The following is a 16,401-nucleotide window of genomic DNA, read 5'->3' on the forward strand; positions in this document are numbered from 1 at the left end:
GGTCGACAGTGAGACCGGGCCACCACAAGGAATCTCAAGCAGACCCGTGGGGCGGGGTGGGGGGCTACCGCACGGGGTCCTCTGCGCCTTTTCCTCAGGTGAGGTCATCACAGCGACGTAGGGTTTGGCCTTATCACCGTTAACAGGTACTCAGTCCTCCGTGTGCCGGAGCATCCAGAGTCAGCCGAGGACGGTCCTCCTAGTGCTGTGACATTGGACATGAAGTCGAGCTTGGCGTGGCTGACGGTGGAAGGGCAAAGAGTTGGTTTAGGTTGTGCACTGTACAGGGAGAACCCAGCGGAGGGTTGGGGTGGGGTGGTTGCCAGATTTCGGTGTAAATTATTTCATCCTCCAGGCTTAGCTCTGCGAGGCTGAACGGTGCTGATGTGTTGTGGCCCCGCGTCACACTCGTTCTAATCTCTGCATGAGCAGAACAACAACAAAAAATGACTATGTGCCAAATTTTGCAGAGGACCTCGCTCAAGAGAGTCCTGGATACGGAAGGTGTCGGGGGTGAGGGGAGGGAGACATCATTTTCAGCAGGAATTGGCAGCACCTTGTAGTTTTGACACGTACTGTGTTCTCTCAGGAATATCCTCTCATCCATCTACCAACCCAGCCAGGCAGCCAAGCCCATCCAGGATTTTTCACACTTGAAACGCACTGAGCAGCGCGCTCAGCACTGGGAGGGGCTGGGGGTGTTTATTTGGGCATATACGGAGAGGCAGGGATTTCGGCTGCATTCAGCCCCTAGATACCTAGGTGTTCCAGCAGCATTTGCCGAATGAACTGTCATTCGGTCCAATACCTGGGAAGACCTCCTGGATTTCCTACCAATATTAAGTGTGGAATGTATTTAGGCACACCAGGCTCTGCGTCTGGGCTCTCTATCCTGTCCCAGAGACCCAGTACCACAATATTTAAATCACTGTGGCGTTAAACACGTTTTAATATCTGATAGGGCCAGTTTCTGCGCATTGCACTTTTTTTTCCCTTTCAGGAACGTGTTCGGGCCCGCGGCAGGGGGCGGGGTCGCACCTCCTCCGCGGCTCTGGTTCCAGCCGAGCCTCACGGACGCGGAGATGGAAATCCCGAGGTTGCTCCCGGCTCGCGGGACGAGACAGGGCGGCGGCGCTGGCAGCCCCGCGGGCGGCGGCCGGGTCCACGGAGGCCCTGACCCGCGGGCTGGCCAGGCCCCCGCGCGCCGCCTCCTGCTGCTCCGGGGGCCCCAAGATGGCGGGCCCGGGCGGCGGCGCGAGGAGGCCCGCGCGGCCTCACGGGGCCCGGGCCCGAGCCCTTTGGCGCCCAGGCCCGATCCGGCCGGCGGCGGCGGCGATGACTTCTTCCTGGTGCTGCTGGACCCGGTGGGTGGCGACGTGGAGAGCGCGGGCGCTGGCCAGGCCGCGGGGCCCGTGTGGGGGGAGGAGGCCGAACGCGGCCCAGGACTCCCGGGGGGCGAGCGCGGCGCGAACCCGGCGGGCCGCCCCGCGCCGGGCCCCCGCTGCCTGTCGGCGCTCCCCCGCCCGGCGCCGGCCCGGGCCCCGGCACAGGCCCCGGCCCCGGCCCCGGCCCCTGCCCCGGCCCGGGCCCCGATCCCCGCCTCAGGCCTGGGCCCCGCCGCGGCCTTCGCGGGCACCGTGACCATCCACAACCAAAACCTGCTGTTGCGCTTCGAGAACGGCGTCCTGACCCTGGCCACGCCCCCGCCGCCAGCCTGGGAGCCCGGGGTCGCTCCTGCCCCGCAGCCCGGGCCCCTGAGCGCCCCGCCGGCGCCAGCGGGCGCCCCGCACGCCGCGCAGCCCGGCGACTGCCCGGAGCTGCCGCCCGACCTGCTGCTGGCCGAGCCGGCCGAGCCCGCGCCCGCCCCGGCGCCCGAGGAGGAGGCGGAGGGCCCGGCCGCCGCCGCTGCCGCCGCCGCCGCCGCCGCCGCCGCCGCCGCTGCCGCCGCCGCCGCCGCCGCCGCCGCCGCCGAGAGCCCCCGCGGGCCGCTGGGCCCGGGCTCGGGCATGCTGCTGTACCTGTGCCCCGAGGCGCAGTGCGGGCAAACGTTCGCCAAGAAGCACCAGCTGAAGGTGCACCTGCTGACGCACAGCAGCAGCCAGGGCCAGCGGCCCTTCAAGTGCCCCCTGGGCGGCTGCGGCTGGACGTTCACCACCTCGTACAAGCTCAAGCGACACCTGCAGTCGCACGACAAGCTGCGGCCCTTCGGCTGCCCGGCCGAGGGCTGCGGCAAGAGCTTCACCACCGTGTACAACCTCAAGGCGCACATGAAGGGCCACGAGCAGGAGAACTCGTTCAAATGCGAGGTGTGCGAGGAGAGCTTCCCCACGCAGGCCAAGCTCAGCGCGCACCAGCGCAGCCACTTCGAGCCCGAGAGGCCCTACCAGTGCGCGTTTTCCGGCTGCAAGAAGACGTTCATCACGGTGAGCGCCCTGTTCTCCCACAACCGCGCCCACTTCAGGGAGCAGGAACTCTTCTCCTGCTCCTTCCCCGGCTGCAGCAAACAGTACGACAAGGCCTGTCGGCTGAAAATCCACCTGCGGAGCCACACGGGCGAGAGACCTTTCCTTTGTGACTTTGACGGCTGCGGCTGGAACTTCACCAGCATGTCCAAGCTCTTAAGGCACAAAAGGAAGCACGACGACGACCGCAGGTTCACGTGCCCGGTGGAGGGCTGTGGCAAATCGTTCACGAGGGCCGAGCACCTGAAAGGCCACAGCATCACCCACCTGGGCACAAAGCCTTTTGTGTGCCCCGTGGAAGGCTGCTGCGCCAGGTTCTCGGCGCGCAGCAGTCTCTACATTCACTCCAAGAAGCACGTGCAGGATGTGGACACGTGGAAGAGCCGCTGCCCGGTCTCCACTTGTAACAAACTCTTCACGTCCAAGCACAGCATGAAGACCCACATGGCCAAGAGGCACAACCTGGGCCAGGACCTCTTAGCCCAGCTGGAAGCGGCCAACTCTCTCACGCCCAGCAGTGAGCTCGCCAGCCAGGGACAGAGTGACCTCAGTGACGCGGAGCTGGTGTCTCTCTTCTCGGACGTGCCGGGCGGCAGTTCCGCGGCAGTGCTGGACACGGCGTTGGTCAACTCTGGCATCTTGACCATTGATGTGGCCTCTGTGAGCTCAACTCTGGCAGGTCACAACAGCAGTTCCCTGGGGCAGGCCGTGGACCCTCGGGCCTTGCTGGCCACCACTGACCTTCCTCAGAGTCTGGATACCTCTCTCTTTTTTGGAACGACCGCCGCCGCTTTTCAGCAGAACCCCTTAGACGTGGATGATGGCTCGAGTCCAAGTGCGGGGCCGCTGGGGCCGCTGGGCTCCTTGCTTTTGAAAAACTCCGCCCAGGAGCCCCAAGCGCTGACCCCCAGCAGCAAGCTGACGGTGGACACGGATGCCCTGACTCCGTCCAGCACCCTTTGTGAAAACAGTGTCTCGGAACTACTGACGCCGACCAAAGCAGAGTGGAACGTGCATCCTGACTCTGACTTCTTTGGGCAGGAAGAAGAAACCCAGTTTGGATTCTCCAGTGCAGCAGGAAGCCATGGCTGTCAGAAAGAAACGGATCTTATCACAGTGACTGGCAGCTCGTTTTTGGTATGAACGAACTCTACTCATTCCTCGCCACGTGGCTTACTTTTCTTACTTACACACAGTTTTGAGGATGTTCTGGACTAAATGTTTAAAGGCAGTCGTGTTTTTTTTTAAAAAAAATAGTTATGACAAAGGACAGAGCCCTGGGCTACAAGTTGGGAGATGTAAATTCTGATCTTGAGTCTGGAACTGACCAGTTGTGCCACCCTGAGCAAGTCACTTAACCTATCTGAGCCTTAATTTACTTATTTATAAAATGAGGTGGTTTGAATAGATTGTTTCCAACGTCTTTTCTGCTCTTTATTTTCATGATTTTGTGCTCTTTTTTGAAAATTTTAGGGCATTTTAAAATGATTAAGTATTGCATGTGCTTCTAATGTATGAAAAATGCATTGAGAGTTAATGGTCAGACAGTTAATGATCGTGGAAATGCTGTTCAACTTTAAAAGTAATGGAAATTTTATGCGATGCCAAAGTATTTCTAAAATCTGGTTGTAGAGTTTATAAAAAGAAAGCTAAAATTATGAGTTAGTTCTCCTTACCAGTTTATCTTTATAGCATCTTTTTTGATGTAAGGTTGTGTTCTGGGATGTGTCTGGACTTCGCTATAACTCAGCCTTGGGGAAAAAAAATGACTTCGTAGTGTTGAATAAGTGGCCTTAAATAAGTCATTTAGTCTCACTGAGCCTCACTTCCCTAGCTGTAAAATGGCCATTGCAATGTACATATACCTGGTGCATCTGAGACACTTTTTGTATCCCAGTAGTTAGTGTTGGAGGGAAAGTGTTAATACATTTTGGCATGTTTTAGTGAATCTATCACATTTTCTGCTCTCTCATTCTGTCCTCAAAGAGGAGAATTTGGCATAATTTAATATTACACATGTTCAGTCAATAAAGATTTAGGAATGTTAAGAAGCAAGGAAGGGAATCTCTTTCGTCCACAGATTAAGAAGGATTTTTCTCCACACAATTCTTGTATGACATTGTCTTCATGTCCATTGGATCAAATAGTAGTGTCTTTGCTCTGCGTTCAAAGGCAGGCCACAGAGTGAATAGAAAGCCTGCAGGTCCCAAGAAATCTGGGAATGGACCAGAGTGAGATTTTCTCTCCTCTCTCACTAAAGAGCTCATTGTATGCTCTCTCCCAGAGTTGGAATGAGAGGTTTCGTTTGCATTTTGAGGAAATAGTGTCCATCTTACATGAGAGTATAGTGTTTTACCGTTTTTGTAGTGCTTTCCCAAATGTTATATTTCATTCTCATAATTTTGTGAGATAGTGATGGCCAAGTTTTAACTCTAACTCATTAAAATTTACCTAACATACATTACACATGAATGTTGCTTGTGTAACTAATATATACATATATCTATACATATATGTGTGTGTGTATATGTATGTATGTATGTATGTATGTATATTAACTCCCACCCATTCTACTCTTCTGAGTTTCACGATCACTTTTGTTTATAACCACTTGTTCTATCCACCTAATTTGGTGTCTGTTAACTTCTGCCAGCTCTGCGCCCTCTCCAACCTATTCTCTACCCTGTGCACACCAGTCCTTGCCATGATCTCTCTTTAAAAAATTTTAATTAGACTTTTTTTTTTCATAGTCATCATCTCTCATCCATTCTCCCCATGGCCCATTTTTTGGTTACAGAATTTACTGCAAGCCTGAGTGTGCACTAAGAAATCATTTTCTGGATTTAGATGTCAGTGCATTTATATATGAATCACATGATAATAGGGATATTTTATGTAAAGTTTTAGTGAGATGTGTACTTCTTTTACTGTTCTAAAGTTTTTTTACCATGTAGTTCTGCTAGCAAACACTATTCATCGCTCTGAATCATTCTAACCCAGTACTGTTTGCATGTAGGTGTTTGTAATAACAATTACATAGCTGTTTGGCAATGCACTTTACAGTTTGCCACTTTGAAATGCATCTGTACTGTCTTTCTAATTTTTAAATTGGTTGTACTCATTCCGTGAAAAAAGCAAAAGTATACATAAATTCGTAATTGAAACAAATGGTCAGAGTTTGATTGTTTCTAACCATTTAACAGTTCTCTTTCAGCACTTTGGAAAGATTTTAAGCCCATTTTAGACACGTGTTATCATGGGTTAAGTCCTGTTAAATATATTGTTCTTTTCTACAGCTAGTAATGCAGAGGCCTAAGGTGAACATGCAGGTTATAGCATCTGTCAAGATATATAGCCATAAAATGTTTTGAAATCCAGTCACTTTATTTTATCCCTCAGTCCTATTTTCTCCCATGAAACACTATCAGAAAATATTCTGTGGACTTGCCAAAGGACAAATTTTACTTTCTTGAAGATAATCTTGTAATTGTTTATGGGCTTGCATGGTTTCTTTCAGTCAATGTGTTCAAAATATTGCTCTTTGAATACCATTTTCCCAGCATGATAATGAAAACAGCATGAAATTACAGCCAAAGTGTGACTACAAACAGAATGGTTATATTTCTGTTGGTGTTGGTATAAATTTTCCCTTTAAAAAAATAATGGGTCATGATTTAATGTTCATTATCTCATTTGCCTATTGTGCCTCTTTAGTCCTTGTTTTATTAAAATGTTGCCAATTGAAAATGTGGTTTTGCAGGAAGGTTTGTGTCCTGGGGAGTCTGTTGAACCTGTTCATCATGAGTTAAAATACGTTAACCTTTACATTTTTACCATTATCTCACTATAGTATTACATAATTGAAAGCCTCAAGTAGAAGTAAAAGTTGATAGAATGTGAGGATCATTTTTCTCTGTGGATTACATGCTTCGTATTCCCATCCAGGAAAAGTAAAAGAAAGCTTTCGTATAAGGGTATTTACGACTATTCCTTGATTCCAGATAAAGCATTGATTAGCTCCCTGTTTGGGAACAGTCAGAATCCCTTAGTAATTATTGCTATTAAACATGCCCATTTGATGATTTGTGAATAATAAAACCTAATTTAGATGCAGCCCACTTGAAATATGTGATAATTGAAATATAAGACTGACCTGAAATTTATGGATCTATTTCTTTTGAACAAAATATTTGTTTAGCAGTTTTTAAAAAAAATGAAATATGTGTTGGGGATTTAGAGAACACATTATCTAAACACTTTTACAGAACACAACTACATATGAAAAGCAAATTACTCATTATAGATGAATTATTTTTGTATTGTCAAATCTGAATTGATGGGGCCTTTGGTAACAATGTTTAAGCTGGGGACTTTATTGTGTATTTTAAGTTAACTTACTGGCTACATGCAACATACATGGTATAGTAGTAGGGATACAGATAAGAGGAGTAAAATGTGAGCAGCATCTTAATTTTAGAGAGGACATAAGAGTTCACATATTGAACATTTCAGAGCTAAATACCAGCAAACATGTTTCAGACACCAAATTAATGGCTTGGAGGAAAAGGAGGGGCAGTAGTTATGCTTTAATTGATGGTTATGTTTAGTTCTAGAGAGAAGAGAGTAGATGAATTCCAGCCAGGGAGAAAAGCACAAGGAAAGGGTTTGGAATGGAATTGACCACACAACACTGGTAAAGACTACCTAGCTCAAATACAGAGCTCATGTTTGGTAAGTGCTGGGTGTTAAGATTAGACTGCCAGTATGGAACCAAACTGGAGAGCTGTGAAAACCAGTCACGGCGGGATAGGACTCTATTCGGGACGTGGTTAAAAGCCAGTGAAGATACTTAAGCAAAGTCAAATGATGAATATATAGAAAGTTTAACATAGTACATGTACAATGTGGATGGGATTGGGGGAGATAGGAAAATCATTTAAAAGTTTATTGTAATAATTTCAGGGTGTGGTGATGAAGGCTAGGCCTGGAGTTGTGTCAGGAAGGGACAGATATTGGAGATGTTTCCAAATTGAGGGAACATATGACTTTGTGACTCATTATATGGGACATCCATCAGAAAAAGAAAGATCGGAAATGACTTAATTACATTTCCATTAACATGAACAAGAAGGTCGGTTATTGAAGTTTTTTCAGAAACATATAGAAAGATGATTAGGGCATGTTTAATTCTTTGGGAAATGATCAGTCATAGTTACCCCTAAATAAATTATACGTATTGTGGATTACACACATTAGACAGCAGAGGCCTTCATCTCCCTTGGCTCCTGCATGTGTTCTCAGATTCACATTTAATGTTTGCACCCTTGTTTGCCTTTGAGTATTTACCGGTCTCTTCAACCTCATACAGTACCCTCCTAGAATACTCTGCAAAATGAACTATGTCACCTCTGTCTGACCTTTCTCACTAGTACTCTCTTCCCTATTATGGATATTCAATGGATATTTTATGTGGTACTTAGTAATATAATAAGTCATTTCTCCATAAATTGGGAGATGCTGTATAGGCATTAATTTCAATAGTTCCTCAATATTAACTTTGTTAGATTGAGTGTTACCTGTATTAGATTGAAAGAGAGGCCTAGGATTGACCAAAGCCAACCTCCACGTGATCCCTGGGGCTCCTTACTCATAATCAGTAATTAACGTGGTGTGGGAACTCAGCCACAGGAATCACATCCTCTGTCACTACATACCCTAACATTTTCTCCTTTTCACTGTTATTGTTACCACTAATGGTGATAACTCAGAAGGGAACCTAAAGAAAAAGTGGAAGAGTAAATAAGTAGCATAACTATCTAGTGATTTACATTTTGTTTGATAGTGAATTTGTAGTCCTGTGTTGTCAACAGAATGCTTCATCTTATTCTAGTTTTCCACTGACATTTTTGGACTTGGAAAACATTATCTGTCATTTGACCTACTGAAAATAATTCAGTATTTTAAACAAAGTTTACAGTGATTCTTAAGAGCACTAATAAGGTGTAAATCCCTTAGGAATATCTGTGTGAGTGAGGCACTATGAGGTATAACACAGAAACAAACATTTTTGAGCACATATTTGACAAGTTCTGTCCTTGTGCTCCCACATATTATGATCTAGACAGAAACAAAAATCAAGCAATGAAAAATATAATCAAGTTCTAAATGATTACTCTTGGAATAATATAGATTTAAATAGAATCGCTAAAAATTGTGGTGAGGAAAATTCAATGCACAGATTATCAAAAGCTATTTCAAAAAGTTCTAAGAATCTAAAATTTAATCTGGGATTCAGCAATTTGGGTAAACTGTCCTATTAAAATGTAAACAGAATTTTGAGAGGTAGCTTAAATAATTATAGCAAAATCCTTTGGGAAAAACATTTTAAGTTATGCTTTATTTTTATTTATTATAGGTAAGAATCCTATATCAGTTATATTTGAAAATGATCTTTTGGAAATAATATAAGACAAATGTATTATTTTCAAGTGAGGAAATCATAGTGCTTAAATAAATTGTATTAAGCTAAGTAAAATCCCTGTCCTCATATTACACAAAAACAATATTTAATTTTCTGAAAGAAAAGAGGACCTTAATTAAAAAGTAATTAATGCATGTAGGTACACAAGTTAAAAAGAAGGGTATATAAATTTCATGTGATACTTAGTACTGAGAACTGGAATTTAGCATGGAGAATCCTGAGAACTCATCAATTGTGGTGAGGGTCAGGATAATCACCAAGCAATCATTTAAGATTCTGAATAAAACATAAGTAGCTTAACCCATTTAGAAAGGGGAACAAAATCCAGCATAACAAAATAAAATTCTCTTTAATGACAAGCAACACTAAGTCTCCAAGCTGCAAAACAATTACAAATTGTAACAGAAACAAAGACATTTCAACTTTCAGCCATTCTTACTTTGGAATAAAGCCAAAATCAATCAATCTTTATCAGGATCTGGTTCCCTTTCCTGTTTACACATACAATGGAGGGACAGCACTGCAGTATGAGACTTCATTATGCTGGCTGTGGAAGAAGGAAGCTGGTCACATGTCTGGGGAAATCAGCCAAAACAGAGAGCTGAAATGGAAATTCCACAGGCAATGACTCAGTGAATAGAGCAGCAGTTCATTCCAGGCTAATTCCAATTTTAGAATATTTGCTGCTGGTTGGACTGCGTACTTTTTTTCCTCCCAATTCATGTTGGCATTAGTTAGTTAATGCTAAACTTAGCACTTGCTATTTCCAAGGAAATGCAACATTTTCCCCTTGAAAGTCACCTTATGTTGCTGTGCTTCTTAAAGCTAATTATTGTTGTTAATTGTCAATAATATCAATAAGAATTGTATCAGATGCCATGCCATACTAAAGGAAAAAAAGAGATATGTTTATTATTTTTGCCTTTAAAAAATGTTGATTAAGAAAAACTTGTTTCTCTTTTTTATTTGAGGACCCACTTTCCCACTTGGAAATGTCAGTGTTTTATGTACTTAGAAAGCAATAGAACTTGGGAGCATTGTTAAAAATGAGTGTTTGCAATTATAATTTTAGAAATTTGAGTACCTTGAAAATGGAGAAACCTAGGCTAGCTGTACTAGTTTACTAGATAACAGAGAGGGCTTATGGAAAGGAATGAAGGACAAATTCATTGGAACAAAAGAGATTCATTTCTGATATTAAATCAGATTTTGTATTTATCAGTCTTGCTGCTTAATCTCGTATATTTTGTAGCATACTATATAGTCCATTTTTAGATGATTCTATAACATTGACTCTTTAGAGGACACCTTAAAAATTTGGCAGACTTGTATATTTAATTTTGATAATAGGCCTTTTCACTGCTAAATGTATATACCAAATATACTGAATATTGTAAAAGCTCACCATGTAAGGCCTTGTTTGCAAAGTGATTCTGGTTGTGCTTCACCTTAGACTCTTTTGGGGAAAAATTCCTCAAATATAAAATGTTACCTGGATTTGACAAACACTGAATATTCTTTCCAAAAACGGAAATGAGAAAATGAAATTTAAACAATGAAAGAGGTTACGTTTGCTCCATAGCCATGTGTTTTGGCTTTCCTTGAGTGTCTTTGGTCAACAACATCAGGATAAGCAGACAATAGCAATTTTGAAACATGCCCAGTATTTTCCAGTTCCAGTTAGCAATGGGAAACCTTCAAGTCGATGCTATTGCAACACTGGTCTTCTTTATGTCTAATACTACCTGGCTTTCAGAAGTAATACATGAAGAGAAAAGTTTCCCAAATTTAGGCCCTGCCTATGAAATGCCAGTACGCAGTAAACTTAGATGCTGTTGATTATTTTACATATAAGACAGATAATCTTAATAGTTGGTGCTTTTAACTTTTTCTCCTCCAAATATTCTTTAAAGTGTTCTTAAGTGAAATGTAAGTATTTGAATCATGCCATTAAAGTTGCTAATTCATTTTTTATTTGATTTTCCTTTGCAACATCAATGGATTATTCAATTCAATAAGCATTCAGATAACCGATAGGTTATCAATTTTGAGGCTGTAGTGTATATTTTAATCATTCCTTGCTTCAATTTTTAAGCTACCATATACTGAATCATAACAGGATGTATGAAACATTTTATTTCTACAACTTATCATTTTTTATAATTTTAAATGAAACATAACATATATTACAAACAGATCATAAGGATATAGCTACATAAATGTGCACAAAGTGAATATATCCACGTAACCACTACCCAGATCAAGAAATAGAATACGACCAAAACCTCAAAAGCTCCTTCATGAACCAAAAGTAAATATTATCTTTACTTCTAAAACCATAAATTACGGGTTTTCTTTATTTTATTATAATTATTATTGAGATAAAATTCACATAACATAAAATTTACTATTTTAGCCATTTTAAAGTGGACAATTCAGTGGTTTTTAGTTCATTCAAAATGTTGTAGCACCACCACTACCTAATTCCAGAATATTTTCCTCATCCCAAAAAGAAACCTTATACCCATTCAGCAGGCATCCCCCATTCCTCTTATCCCCTGGAAACCACCTATTTTCTTCCTGCATCTGGATTTGCCTATTCTTCATGTTTCATATGAATGGAGTTAAATAACATGTGACCTTTTGTGTCTGACTTCTTTTACTTAATATAATGTTTTCAATGTTCATATATGCTGTGGTATGTATCAGTACTTCATTTTTTTAATGACTGAATAATATTCCCTTGTTGGGTAGACAACATTTTGTTTATTCATTCATCAGTTGATTGACATTGAGTTTATTTCCACTTTTTGGTTATTATGAATAATGCTGCTATGAACATTCATGTACAAGTTTTTGTGTGCATATACTAAAACCATAGATTAGATTTTCTTATTTTAAGCTTTATGGTCTGTATCCTTTTGTGTTTGACTTATTTTACTCAGTATTTTGTTTGGAAGCTTCAATCATGCTTTTGCATGTAGAGATAGTTTATTTATTCTTGCTGTACAGAGTTCTATTGTATGCTTATAATTACTTTTATATTCTGTTTATGGACATTTAGGTTGTTTGCAGTTTTGGGCAAGTATTAATTATTTTGCTATGAACATTCAAATATGCTTTTTGTGGTGAGAACATGTATTTATTCCTGTGGCTTACATGCCTAGGAGTGGAGCTTGGTCTGCCTAGTTTTAGTAATTACTGTCATATAGTTTTCCAAGGCTGTTATATTAATTTACAATCCCATATTTTCTACCTGATAGAAATATTTCTATTTTAGTATACAGCACATAGTTTGCCTGAATATGTCTCTTGACCTTCTCCATGCCTACTATGAATAAAACCTCCTAAAAATATAGCAAGGTAGAAACCCAATGCAGTAAGAAATTGTAAGACAAATGTGAAACCTTTGCAAATACTGTATGTTTCAAAGAAAAGTTTCAAAAAAGTTCCATAATGGAAGATGATTTTTTTTTTAATTTTTATTGGAGAACATTGTGGTTTTCCAAGATGAATTTTTTAAGTAAATAGAGACATACAACAAGGAAGACATTCCCTTGACAGCAGTGATTATAGTTTAAAGGAAGAAAAAGGTTAGAAATTGACTTTATTGAAAGTGTTGTTGACTGACGAAATAATTCTCCGCGTAATCTACCAAAAGAAAACGGTTTATTCAGGAAAAGAAAAAAAAACAAACAAAGAGTGCATGCACACTCACCGGCAGGTCTTGCCCACTGGCCACCTACATGGGAAGAAGAAATGAGCCCAACATGGCTTGCTCCTTAATTCGCATCCCCCCACCCCGGTCTCCGCGCCCCCCCCATCTCCCCCCACCCTGCCCCGCCGTGGTTTCCATGGAACTCAACAGGAAGTCAAGACTAGAGAGCTAACAAGGAACCCAGTTCCACCCATAGTCCTTCCAACTCTACAGTTAAGTGTCTTAAGATGTCAGTTTACTTTCAACAGTGTGCATATTTTCAGTTCAACTCATTACTGCATTCATTTTTGGAAGGCATTTTTGCTTGGTTAAGATAGCACTACTACCTGGATCTAGAGCAGTCTGACTTTTAATCACACTCTTATAACCAAGCCCTAGGAATCAAATGATGTGGGTTCAAATCCCAGCTCTGCTTCTCACTCATAATGGGACATTGAGCAAATCACTTCACTTCACCTTTATAAGCCTCAATTTCCCCATGTGTAAAATTAGGTAATAAAACCTGGCTTTGCAGGGTCATTAAGGGTTGGATGTATATAAAAGCCTTTGAATATTGTGAGGTGGTACACAGATGTAAAACAAGGCCCAAATAATAATCTAAGAAATTCTTAAATCCACCTTTTAGAATAAATAATCTTTGCAAAGCATTAATTTAGCAAGAAAGCAGCAAAATTTCAATCTAAATAGGGTAAGAGTCCAGACTATATCACAATCAGGATTAGAAAAAAAAATGTGATTCAGGTTGGGTTACAATAAGACAAATATTCAGATAAAACTTTAAAAATATTATATCATTTATGGCGATTTCCCAAATACTTGTACCTATATATAGTACAAATACATACACCTTAGTACAAATCTATCTAGAATACATATATATGGACTGGCACCTCATATTTACTTAACACTCAAGAGAATTCAAGGCACTTAATGCACACAATAGGCTTTTACCTAATGATAATTGTTTCAGGTAGATAAGACAAATATGACTTCCTAGTTAACAGATGAAGGAACTGAGGCAAGGAGAGATCCAAGGATAAGAATGAGTTCACATAATTACTTGGTGACAGAACAAAAGTGCAATCTCAGGCTCTCTGACTCCCTGATATATATTATCACTAACGCTCTGCAGCTTGCAACCACTTAAGCCCCAAGTGCTATCCTTGGAGCCAGGTAATGCATACTGCTGCTGTTTCCAAGTCATATATATATATATATATACACATATATATATATATATATATATATACATATATATATATGTATGTATATGTATGTATATATGTGTATGTATATGTATGTATACGTATATATGTATACATACACATACATATATATACATACACATATATACATATATATATATATATATAAATTTTTGGTCTGCTTTTCTTATTCAAAAGCCCATGATTCTTTGCAAGATGATACAAGATTGTTTTCCAGTCAGATCATAATTTCTATAGTAACCATAAATTCAAAAGATTCCTGTTCTCCCCACCACAATTCACTTTGGGCACCTATCTGTGAACTATCACTTCTGAAAAATGAGGAAAAATATGAATACTGGGTTTTTATCATAGTACTCTTTTCCTGATGGAAAATTTTCTGATCGCTGAATTTAGAATGTTGATTCAAGGAAGATCAACAATATCTCATCAATAAAAATATTTCTCTAACTAACTATATGAGTGTCTCAAAACATATTAGAAACAGCAGCCAGTTCATATATATATATATATATATATATATATATATATACATATATATATAATTTGCATAGCAACTCAAGGCACACTCCCACAAACAACCAACATGAAACAATATTTAACTTTTCCAAAAGCCACACATTCAGAAAAGTTCACTCGAGTCTAGTCTATTCTTCTATTTATTTGGTTTAAAAGAAGTGCTGGGCATGACTCAGTGTGGGGACAGAGCCCCAAAAAGCAGTTTCCAGGCTCTCGGCCTCACATAGAAAGGTGCTGGCTCGGGTAGTAAATGGCCATCAACTGTGATCAGATGGCCAGCAGCTGTGGCTAGTTGGCTGTCAGCTGTAACCCGTAAGCCATTGGCCACTAATATAACTGCTGTGGTTACGCTAGCAGAAGGAATGGGGGCTAGCAAGAAGATGGTGGCTGGCAAGTGTGGACTGCTGTTAGGATGACGGGTTGCAGATTATGTAGATCCTGTGTGGGGACAAAACCCCAAAAAGCAGTTTCCAGGCTCTCGGCCTCACATAGAAAGGTGCTGGCTCGGGTAGTAAATGGCCATCAACTGTGATCAGATGCCAGCAGCTGTGGCTAGTTGGCCGTCAGCTGTAACCCGTAGGCCATTGGCCACTAATATAACGGCTGTGGCTACGCTAGCAAAAAGAAAGGAATGGGGGCTAGCAAGAAGATGGTGGCTGGCAAGCGCGGACTGCTGTTAGGCAGATTATGTAGATCCTGCTTCCTGTGTCTCCAGCCAAGCCTCCAGCGAGAATATATTGGTTTGACTCCCCTATCTATGGCTCCGTGGGTGTTCCTGTTTGGCCTTACCGTGTCCTGCGTTCTTGGGCGGGGAGTGGGAGCTGAGACCCTGCACGACAAATGGCGCAGCGAGCAGGGTTCCCTGCGCGACACATGGCTTAGTCGGCAGGATACGGTGCTGGCCAAAGCTTTCCGAAGGGCAGTGGAGCAGTTTGTGCGTATGAAAGCTCCGTCTGAGGAAGACCAGGAGGAGCAGCTGCCGGAGAGCTCGATTCCCGTGGAGGGGTGGAAAGATGTGGATGGTTCCCCAACCAGCAGAGGCCGGAGAAAGCGGAGAAAGCGGAGAAAGCGAAGGTTGTTGCCGCCCTGTGGGCTGGGAACTGCTTGCTAAGGCAGCCCGGATGCAGGACTTTTAGTCCCAGGAGGAAACGCTTGCTGAGTCCTCCGTGGGAGATGAGGGTGAGGTCAAGGTCATCCCTCACCCCCAGGACAGCCCTGGTGAATGACTATGGACTATGGGGAATTGCCTTCCATCCCTAATTTAATGGACGCTTGACTGTTTGGGAACATACCACCATGTAGTGGGACTGGCGAGAATGTTTGCTTTTGTGTCTTGACTGGCCGCCATTGATAATATGTAAGCACCTTGATGTGAGCCGCTGTTGTTCCAGCACAGTACCCCGAGAGGCCCAGAGAGAGAGTGGCAGTGCCCTGAGGCCCTGGCTGTGTCCAGGAAGTCTGGCTGTGTCCAGAGAGTGGCAGTGCCCTGAGAGCCCTGGCTGTGTCCAGGAAGTCTGGCTGTGTCCAGAGAGAGTGGCAGTGCCCTGAGAGGCCCTGGCTGTGTCCAGGAAGTCTGGCTGTGTCCAGAGAGAGTGGCAGTGCCCTGAGAGGCCCTGGCTGTGTCCAGGAAGTCTGGCTGTGTCCAGAGAGAGTGGCAGTGCCCTGAGAAACTCTGGCTGTGCCCGGGGAGACAGGTGGTACCCTAAGAAGCCCAGGAAGTCTGGCTGTGACCAGAAGTACTGTGGTGGTCCCCTGAGAAAACCTGGCTGTGCCCGGGGAGACAGGTGGTACCCTAAGAAGCCCAGGATGTCTGGCTGTGCCCAGAAGTACTGTGGTGGTGCCCTGAGAAACCCTGGCTGTGCCCAGAGAGCCTGGCTGTGTTCAGGATAGTGCATTCACCTCCAGGCTCCTTGCATAGGGCCCCTCGCAGAAGACGCTTGTCACGTAGATTGTGAGGCGAGACCCTGTAGGGGTGGAGTGTGGGGACAAAACCCC

General features: G+C 43.2%; 1 protein-coding gene across 1 annotated transcript; it reads left to right on the forward strand.

Annotated features, from left to right (window-relative positions):
• The first annotated feature begins 1,061 nt into the window (after positions 1 to 1,061).
• On the forward strand, positions 1,062 to 10,910 carry LOC308495572 (zinc finger X-linked protein ZXDB-like). Its single transcript, XM_081044079.1, has one exon. The coding sequence runs from the start codon at positions 1,083 to 1,085 to the stop codon at positions 3,603 to 3,605; it is 2,523 nt and encodes an 840-aa protein (XP_080900205.1). The 5' UTR covers positions 1,062 to 1,082; the 3' UTR covers positions 3,606 to 10,910.
• Positions 10,911 to 16,401: the final 5,491 nt, after the last annotated feature.

The sequence above is a fragment of the Rhinolophus hipposideros genome, assembly GCF_964194185.1.
Source record: "Rhinolophus hipposideros genome assembly, chromosome: X".
Taxonomy (NCBI): Eukaryota; Metazoa; Chordata; class Mammalia; order Chiroptera; family Rhinolophidae; genus Rhinolophus; species Rhinolophus hipposideros.

Coding starts and splice junctions, on each gene's coding strand:
- LOC308495572 (XM_081044079.1), top strand. CDS start 1,083: ATGGAAATCCCGAGGTTGCTCCCGGCTCGCGGGACGAGACAGGGCGGC.